The 9878-nt window shown below is 42.9% G+C and overlaps 1 protein-coding gene across 1 annotated transcript in view; it reads left to right on the top strand.

Annotated features, from left to right (window-relative positions):
- Positions 1-9687, top strand: part of LOC117801373 (endoplasmic reticulum aminopeptidase 1-like) — a 14227-nt gene extending 4540 nt beyond the window's left edge. Inside the window, exons 2-6 of the mRNA XM_034655645.1 lie at positions 5-261; positions 2942-3103; positions 3586-3726; positions 4288-4369; positions 8443-9687. Of these exons, the coding sequence (XP_034511536.1) occupies positions 5-261; positions 2942-3103; positions 3586-3726; positions 4288-4369; positions 8443-8598 (798 nt within the window). The 3' untranslated portion in view covers positions 8599-9687. The remainder of the gene's footprint in view (positions 1-4; positions 262-2941; positions 3104-3585; positions 3727-4287; positions 4370-8442) is intronic.
- The last annotated feature ends 191 nt before the right edge of the window (positions 9688-9878 follow it).

The raw sequence follows: 9878 nt of genomic DNA, 5'->3' as shown, positions 1-9878 counted from the left end.
CCAGAGGGTATATTGGCTCATCTCAAAACACAAGGCGGCTGGGGACAGTACTGGTGACGTGTGTGACTTTCCCCAGGCCTTTCTCATCAGGCTGCTGAGCGACCTCATTGACAATCAGACGTGGACAGACGAGGGCTCAGTCTCCCAGCGAATGCTGCGCAGTCAGCTGCTGCTGCTTGCCTGTGTGCGCAAATACCAGCCCTGCGTGCAGAGGGCAGAAGCCTATTTCAGAGAGTGGAAGGACGCCGATGGGAATCTGAGGTCTGTGCTTACCGAACAACCAGTTAGTTCGTATAAAGGATATCTTTTCTGTTTTTCTTTTTCTTGTTTATAATAATTTTTTATTGTGTTAGTCACCATACAGTATATCCTTAGTTTTTGATGTAATGCTCCATGATTCATTATTTGCGTATAACACCCAGTGCACCATGCAATATATGCCCTCCTTAATACCCATCTCCGGCCTATCCCAATCCCCCACCNCCCCCCTCCCCTCTGAAGCCCTCAGTTTGTTTCCCAGAGTCCATAGTCTCTCATGGTTCATTCCCCCTTCTGTTTACCCCCCTTCATTCTTCCCTTCCTTCTCCTACAGATCTTCCTGCTATTTCTTATGTTCCGTAAATGAGTGAAACCTTATGATAATTGTCTTTCTCTGCTTGACTTTTTTCACTTAGCATAATCTCCTCTAGTCCCATGCATGTTGCTGCAAATGTTGGGTAATCGTTCCCNCGTTCTTTCTGATAGCTGAGTAATATTCCATTGTATATATGGACCACAGCTTCTTAATCCAGTCATCTGTTGAAGGGCATCTCGGCTCCTTCCATGATTTGGCTATTGTGGACAATGCAGCTATGAACATTGGGGTGCATATGGCCCTTCTCTTTACTACGTCTGTATCTTTGGGGTAAACACCCAGTAGTGCAATGGCTGGGTCATAGGGTAGTTCAATTTTTAACTTTTTAAGGGACCTCCACACTGTTTTCCAGAGTGGCTGTACCAACTTGCATTCCCACCAACAATGTAGGAGGGATCCCCTTTCTCCACATCCTCTCCAACATTTGTTGTTTCCTGCCTTGTCAGTTTTTGCCATTCTAACTGGTGTAAGGTGGTATCTTAATGTGGTTTTTATTTGAATTTCCCTAATGGCTAACAATTTTTAACATTTTTTCATGTGTCTGTTAGCCATTTGTATGTCTTCATTGGAAAAGTGTTCATATCTTCTGCCCATTTTTTGATTTGTTTCTTGTGTATTGATTTTGAGAAGTTCTTTGTAGATCTTGGATACTAGTCTTTTTATCTGTGGTGTCATTTGCAAGTATCTTCTCCCATGCCCTGGGCTGCCTCTCATCATCGGTACTAAATGGTGGGAGGAAAAACAAGTAGAGACAAAGCTCCCCTGCTGTTCTTTTTGGGAAACTAAATTGCCTTTTAAGATTTTTTCTATGTATGTCTCAACTTTCTGTCTTACGAAATGCTAGGAGGGGGGGCGTCTGGGTGGCTCAGTCGTTAAGCANTGTCTGTTAGCCATTTGTATGTCTTCATTGGAAAAGTGTTCATATCTTCTGCCCATTTTTTGATTTGTTTCTTGTGTATTGATTTTGAGAAGTTCTTTGTAGATCTTGGATACTAGTCTTTTTATCTGTGGTGTCATTTGCAAGTATCTTCTCCCATGCCCTGGGCTGCCTCTCATCATCGGTACTAAATGGTGGGAGGAAAAACAAGTAGAGACAAAGCTCCCCTGCTGTTCTTTTTGGGAAACTAAATTGCCTTTTAAGATTTTTTCTATGTATGTCTCAACTTTCTGTCTTACGAAATGCTAGGAGGGGGGGCGTCTGGGTGGCTCAGTCGTTAAGCATCTGCCTTTGGCTCAGGGCTGATCCCAGAGTCCTTGGATTGAGCCCCACATTGGGCTCCCTCCTCTGCTGGGAGCCTGCTTCTCCCTTTCCCACTCCTCCTGCTTGTGTTCCCTCTCTCACTGGCTGTCTGTCAAATAAATACATAAAATCTTCAGGAAAAAAAGGAAAGAAACGCTAGGAGGGAACTTCTATATATAAAAGTAAAGTATCTGGACAGTTAAAATAGGATTAGAATAATTTCCATTTAATAGAGGGAAGGCTTAGAACTGAAACAGCCGTCCTGGATACGAACAGAGGCAGTACATGCCATAGTAGTCGTTTCTTTGGGCCTCCAAAGTCCCTGATGAGGTGTGTATAGTAGTTGCTGATACTGTCGGAGCTAAGTAGGCTCTTCCTGTATTTGGAATTTATTCTTGGACTTTAATATTTGGGGCTTAAATCTTTTTAGGAAAGATTAAGCCCACAATAGACACGGTTCCCTTTAAAGAAATGCTTCTGGGGGCGCCTGGGTAGCGCAGTCGTTAAGCGTCTGGCTTCGGTTCAGGGCGTGATCCCGGCGTTCTGGGATCGAGCCCCACATCGGGCTCCTCCGCTATGAGCCTGCTTCTTCCTCTCCCACTCCCCCTGCTTGTGTTCCCTCTCTCACTGGCTGTCTGTCAAATAAATAAATAAAATCTTTAAAAAAAAAAAAAAAGAAAAGAAATGCTTCTGAACGGTGGTCCTATTGGATTCCTGACTTTTGTTCATGGAGTACATCTTGAGTCCAGTTTGAATTTCTTACTTTTGGCTTAAGAAGCGATCATCTGTCCAGTTACCCAGTATAATTAAAAATCTGTTAGATGTGTAGGTATTTCTCAAAGTGGCTTTTCACATGTATTTGAGAAGGGTGCTTAAAACTGAATTGTAGATACTTTCTTGTCTCTCTTTCATAAAATCTCACTGAAGGAAAGAGGTGATTTTTGTTCATATTTCCAGGCATGTTGCTCTGGTCACTGGGCCAGTTTGTCAGCTTGTCCTTGGTCACCACTCAACATCCAAACATACTTCCTGCATCTCAGACTCACCAGCGACGTTCTTTTCCACAGTCTGCCCAGCGATGTGACCTTGGCAGTGTTTGCTGTGGGGGTCCAGGACCCTGAAGGTTGGGATTTTCTTTATAGAAAATATCAGTCGTCTCTGTCTACTTCCGAGAAAAATAAAATTGAATTTGCCCTCGGTATTAGCCAAGATAAGGACAAGCTTCAGTGGTGAGTAATTCATTCATGTTCCCGTGGCCACAAGGAGTTAAATGAGCTCAGATCCTTCCAGCATCTCTTCATTCTCTTGGCTGGGAATTGCCTTTTCTGCTGGGAACGTTTATTCAAGTGGGCATACATCTAATGAGTACGGTAATTAATTAGGAACAGGTGTTCGGAAAAATATTTAAAGGAATATATATTTGTGTCTCTAACACGTTTAGAAACACTACATAGGACTTTCTTACCCATTTTCTCTTACAAAAAGAATATATGAGAATGGGTGTTGTAAACACTACTTAAATGTTAGTTTTTATGCTGCTATAGCAATTTTATTTGCCTCTGGTCACCTATTTATCTTGTGTTTATTGACAGATTGACTTTTTTCTTTATCTTTGAAGTAATTATTTATTGCAGTAATTGAGTTATTGAAGTAATTCATAACTTTTCCAGAGACTCTTCATTGTTAACCTTTCTTCGCTTCGTCATTCTAGGCTACTAGAAAAAAGTTTTAAGGGAGATGTAATAAAAATTCAAGAGTTTCCACATATTCTTGGAGCTATTGGCAGGAACCCGGTGGGATATCCATTGGCCTGGCAGTTTCTGAGGGAAAATTGGGATAAACTGATACAAAAGTAAGTAGTGCCAAAAATTGTGCTGTGACTAGAAAGGTCCATGAACCTGCCTGTGTCTTAGTTTTGTTTGTAAAACAACAGTGATAGTCTAGGGGGATTTTTTTGAGTGAAGATAGCAAGTAGAGGGACTTAAAAAATTATTCTTAGAAAGTATGAAACATGAATTTAGTGCTAACTAATGAACCTGGAGAGTCAAGTTTCCCAGTCCATCTGGAATAATCCTTTTCCACACCCATGGACCAATTTGAAGCCGTCCTGTGCACAGCTGACCTCACATCGTGAGTTAGCACTTCTGCTTGCTTGCACCTGCCCTTGTCTCACTCTAGTAGCGCTTACTAAGCCTGTAGCGCTTTCTTTTGGGTACTGAATCATTTATTCAGCAGTTGGCGTAGTTATTTCTTACAACTGTATCTTAACACATTGGAGGGTAGGGATCATGTCTTCAGTTTTTCATGCCTAAGCAGTTTCTAGTTAAATGCTGTAATATACATAAGGCACTTTAAACATGCATGTCGAATGAATAAATATTTTTTGATACATCTTGACAATTTCCGTTTCCAGGTTTGAACTTGGCTCATCTTCCCTAACGTATATGGTGATAGGAACAACGAGTCAGTTCTCCACAAGAGCACGGCTTGAAGAGGTAAACAAAACTTTTAAATTTAAGTGAGAATTAGTTAATAAAAATGGGTAGAAAAAATAAGGGTGTGATGAGTTAGGAATGGATTTTGTCAGTAGATGGGTTTTTTTGGGATGCTATGGTGTTTTTTGACACCAGCCAGAATCAGTTACAAATAAACCATTGAAAACTCTGCCTGTTCCTCAACATGTTAAGAAGTGTTAGCTCTGCCATTGAAAATTTTAGGACTTAAAATAATTAGTGGAGACATTTAATCTGTATTTCTTAGGGTGTTAAAAGGGCTCATTAGCGGTACAAATGACCGATGTGATAGTCTAGCTATTATGGAAGAGGCGGGTCTGGAATCTTGGTTCTCTGCTATCCAGGTTCAGGATTTCTCATTGTTTATATGCCATGCACTTTCAGAAAGAATTTCAGGCAACTTAGAAGGCCCATATATAAAAGAAATGTTAAATAACAAAAAGGTGCATAATTGACAGAAAGAGGTATGTACATGAGGGACTTGTGCTGAGGATAATTTATTGCAATTGTACCCGAAATGTACCACAGCTTCCTAGCAGTCCCGGAAAAATAAGAGAACAGTATAAGTAATTCTCAGTGTCTAGTAGCAGGGAACCATGGAACATGTAATTGCCCCACAAAAGCAGACTTTTCTTTCAGTCTTAAACTTTGAGGAATTTGATGTTGAGGTCATTGTTGTGTGGTGTCCCTTCTATAATAATGTTTTCTAAAGGTGTAGAAAAATTTTACAAGGCTGTAAAAATAGGTTGCTCACAGATAAAAGCTGAGAACCTAATACTCATCTTTTTAGGAATAGTTCCATTGCGTGTAGTCTGGTTACACCATGATAGAGCTTGATACAGGGAGAATACTTTGAAAATGCAAAAGAAACGTCCCATCCCTTCTCTCTAGTTTTCATGCAGGCTTGCAGAATTAACTGGCACACAATATTTCAAGATTGAGCTCTAGTGAGGTCTACGGCAGAACTATTCTGTGTGACGATGAGGACCAGTCACGAGCTGGGAGTAGCTAGACAGCTGTCCATCAGCCGGGTCTGTAGCCAAAATATTTCATTCAGCACTTGCTCATTCCTTTGTTTTCTCATGAATTTTTTAAAGACATGACATTTTTACTATAAGGCTGTTGTGGTTTTAGGTTCTGGGGCTATGAAGAAGAACAGAGTAGACAGAGCCCTTGCCCTCAGCTTAAATTCTACTGGGGGAATCAGTTATAGACAGAGTGACCTAAGTCAGGTGGCTATGTGTTCTGAAGATGGACGCCAGGTAAGGAGAGAGTGACTGGGTAAGGGAGCTTTGTCCTATGGGATGATGAGGCTTAAGAGCAGAGACTGGCGGAAATGCAGGCGTCTGTTGTGTGCAGAGGAAACATCAGGTGCAAAAGCCCTGAGGTAGGGCATGGAAGTGAAAAAGCCTGGATGCCCTCAGAAGGGCGAGCGTCCTCCTGACAGGGAAAATGTAGCGGTCAGCCCGAACCCTTCTTGGCCATCATATCCAGTTCATCCCAGAGTCTCGTTGGCTCTGCTTCCAGCTCTCATTGGCTCTGCTTTCTCAGCTCTTGCCTGGCCTATGGCGAGAGCCTCCTGAATGGCTTCCCACTTTGCCAACACCAAACCATTTTCGACATTTAAAACAAAATCAGCCCATGACTGACCCTCCTTGAAACCTGACCTGTTCATCTTGGAATAAATTCCAAACCTTTCCTTCCCACGTGCACATGACCATGATGACTGGGCTCCTGTCCACCTCTCCAGCCAATGAGCACATGCCGTCGTGTGTCACCATCCTACAACACTTGAGCCACTCAGCTGCCTCCTGCTCCTGGACCAGAAGCTGTTGATCCTGTCTCTAAGCCTCTACACTTCTCTCTGCCAGGCTTGCTCTTCCCCTAACCTGTCAGTGGAAAGGCTTGTTGAATCCTTCAGCGGTTCCAGATCACGCGTCACCTTCCCAGATCTCTCTGTGGAAAGCAGGCCACTCCCTCCCCGGTCACTCTCCTAGCCTCAGTGTGTTTTGTCCACAACAGAATAGTAACAGTAACCGTGTTGACTGCTTGCTGTCTTCCCAGGTAGAGCGTAAGCTCTAGGAGGACAGGGGGTGGGGGGTGGGCCTGGTTCCTCACCACCGCCTCAGGGGCCAGCACAGTAATTAGGCCAGTGGGACGACTAAGAGCCAGACTACATGTTCACGAATAAACGGATGGGGTTGAGGCCCTGATACATGCTGGAGTTCAGGGTCTGCGCTTTACCCACAGTACGTAAGTACGTTCTCACCAGTGCTCGGCGAGGGAGAGACCATCCTTACTTTACAAAAGAGGAAATTGCGTTCCAGAGACGTTAAATCATTTACAAAGAGACAGACAAGTTAGTAGGATAATATTTTTTTTTTCTATCTGTATATCACACTACTTATTGCACAGAAAATATCCTCAAGGAGGCAGGTTTGAATCCAGTGCTCAGTCGAGATGCTCCATTTCCCAAGGTAGATGAAGATAGGAGAGAGAATTTAGGGGCCAGGAAAAGTTTGAGGGCAAGGCTTATCAGCTGGCCTTGTTACAGCTCTTACAGGTTTTTGTTTGTTTTGTTTTTAAATGGTATTATCATGAAGGGCTCCTTCGGGATTATTTAAAATAATTTGAAAATATTTAAGTAGCTTATTATGTTTAATCATTAAGTACTTTGTAAAATTTTTGATGTGATTGGACTGCTGACAAGTGCCCAGAGTTGTTCTGTGACCTGAGTATGAATCTGGAGTCCGAGGGTCTGAAACCATGGGCTGAGTTGCCACAGAAGGCGGGAGGGCGAGGCCCCCGGCCGTGGTGTTTAGGTGGCTACAGCAGGAGGGCAGGCCTGGGGCTCCTCCTCGGAAAGTTGCAATGAGATACAATTTCAAAAGAATGCCGAATCATGTAAAATTGGAATTTGACCTTTCAAAAGCCTGTTCTTACCCTTCTCTTATTCCCAAACTCAAAATATGATAGAACGTGGATTTTTAAGGAATTAACTGTCTAGAATCCATGCTGAAAAAATAATACCTCTTGGCCTAGACTTACTTCCTGTCTCCACAGCCAAAAATTTATGGATTGATGTTATGAAAACTGAGGGGACGGGTTGAGAACCTTTTAAGGTGAAACAGTACCACACCCGTCAGTGCTGCGTCAGAGCCAGACCGTTTCTGTGTCTCATGTGAGCTTCAAGGAGTTAAGAAACCCCGCCATGAAGCACGAGGAGACAGCTGGCTCTTATCTCTTTAAAACCGTGGGCAACCTTGGGTGGATTTTATCTTAGAGGAACAATACATGAGCTGTGGATTAGGATAAAAAAAAAAAAAACTTGGCACCGTTTGGGGGATTACCACCATAACTTGCTAAGAGCCCTTTTCCTCAGTGTTATCTAATGATCTACAAGGCCAGAGCCAAGGAGAAAGACTGCACTTGTGTGTAGAAACTGTTTTACTTGGCAGAGAAGAAACTCCACACATCCTACTTTTTAGATACCGTGTTTAAAAAAAATAAAGTATGCATCTGCGTGCATATAACAATACATATTAAATACACTCAAACCCTAATTATTATACAGTATACACTGAAGGCTTTAAGAATCTGGCAACTGTCAATAAATAAAAAAGCTGCATAGAAAAATCAAAATTTGATATGACGAGGTATGAGCTCATTTCATATAGCTGAAGTTTATGTGTACGTAACTGTATCCAGACACCTGGCGCTGCCTCCTATGTAGAATTTTGACAAATGCTGAAAATTTGGCTTCGGTTTTCTTTTAACTAGCCTGAACTCAGATTTGTAATATAATAAAACAAATTTTTATTTATTTATGTATTTATTTATTTTTAAGATTTTATTTATTTGACAGACAACCAGAGAGAGAGGGAACACAAGCAGGGGGAATGGGAGAAGCAGCAGCAGGCTCCCAGCGGAGGAGCCCGATGTGGGGCTCGATTCCAGAATGCCAGGATCACGCCGAGCTGAAGGCAGACACTTAACGACTGAGCCACCCAGGCGCCCCAAGACAAATTTTTAAAAATCTGCTTTTTCCTCACCAGGTAAAAGAATTCTTCAGCTCTTTGAAAGAAAAGGGTTCTCAGTTACGTTGTGTGCAGCAAACAATTGAAACCATTGGGGAAAACATACGTTGGATGGATAAGAATTTTGAGAAGATCCGAGTGTGGCTACAAAGCGAGAAGCTTGAACTGCTCTAAGAGTTGTGCCTGGCTGGTTCCTGTGATGTGTAATTGTGAAAATGTTGTCGAATGTGATTGTTTTCAAATTAGAGATGGCTGTTCTGGCTCCAGTGAAGAGACTTCCTTTTCCTCCTTTCTCCTTCGTTCCTGTGAAAGGACCGGCTACTACACTGTCCATCGATGGGTTACTGCTACTGTTTTATTGATAGGTGTTGCCTTGCAGTGTAAACCCTGGGGTGGGTTCCCTACTGTGGAGAAATACCTTATTCCTTTTGCTTCCTTATTCTTCAGCCTTGTGCTTTCCAAAGCCCTGCTCCCCACGTGTGTCATCCATGTGTGTCCCTGTCCTCTGAAGTCTTGTGAATAGTGGGGACTACTGAACGGTGAATGCTGGGATTGGGGTCTAAGCCAGAACGTTCCACCTTTCCCTTCCCTGCTGCAGACCCAGGGGCTGACTTCTAGGCCCATGTCCTCAGGCCTTTTGGCTCTCTGACTTTTGGTCAGTCTCCCAGGAAGGCAGATGGGAGCTGGGGTGGGAGAGAGTACAAGGGGGTGTTTTATTACCCTGGTGTCCTTGGAGGTGGTCTCTGGCTGATCTCCAGCCAAGCTCGGATCCTGAGTGGCGGACTTCTTTCCCACACAGTCCTTTCCACGTCTGCCTTCTTGTAGCTGCTTCCTCCCTTCAACCCTCCGGGATGAGAGAGGGGTCGAGGGAAAGCCTGGCTTTCACTGCTCCTGGCAGTACTTGTGGGCTCCTTCCATCCTCCCCACGCCTTTTTTGAGAAAACAAAACTTTTTAAAGAACCCTCCTCAAATCATCCTAATTTGAGTGTGTGGTCTACTTCCTCAGGGACCCTGACTGACAGAGTGTCCCTCTGAAAAAGCAGAGTGCATTCGGGTCTAGAGGAGAAGGCTTTCATCTGAAGTTGAACCTAGGAGCTGTTGATACTTCGGTAGGTGATGTTTCCTCTCCCTGCTCCATATTCGGCTTAGCTCAAAAATTCCCGAGTAACTTGCTACTGGCACTTACTGCCAGAAAGTCACAGCAGAGTCCCCCGTAAATTATGTACTGTACAACTGAAAATATAATTATAGTTTAAGTGTGGACAATGGATTGTCTTTGAAGTCTTTTATGAGTTTAATATACTGTAAAATGAAAGATAAAAATATGATATGAAAAATGTCAATGTGTTCTAATACACTGTGGAATAGAGTGACTTCTGGACGTAAATGTGTTTACAATTCTATTTTTATATGTATTGCATGGTCTAATGGTTTGAGAAATCAAAATAAAACCA

This window comes from Ailuropoda melanoleuca, chromosome 3 (assembly GCF_002007445.2).
Source record: "Ailuropoda melanoleuca isolate Jingjing chromosome 3, ASM200744v2, whole genome shotgun sequence".
Taxonomy (NCBI): domain Eukaryota; kingdom Metazoa; phylum Chordata; class Mammalia; order Carnivora; family Ursidae; genus Ailuropoda; species Ailuropoda melanoleuca.
The sequence above is the reverse complement of the archived record's forward strand: the minus strand, read 5'-3'. Positions and strand labels throughout refer to the sequence as shown.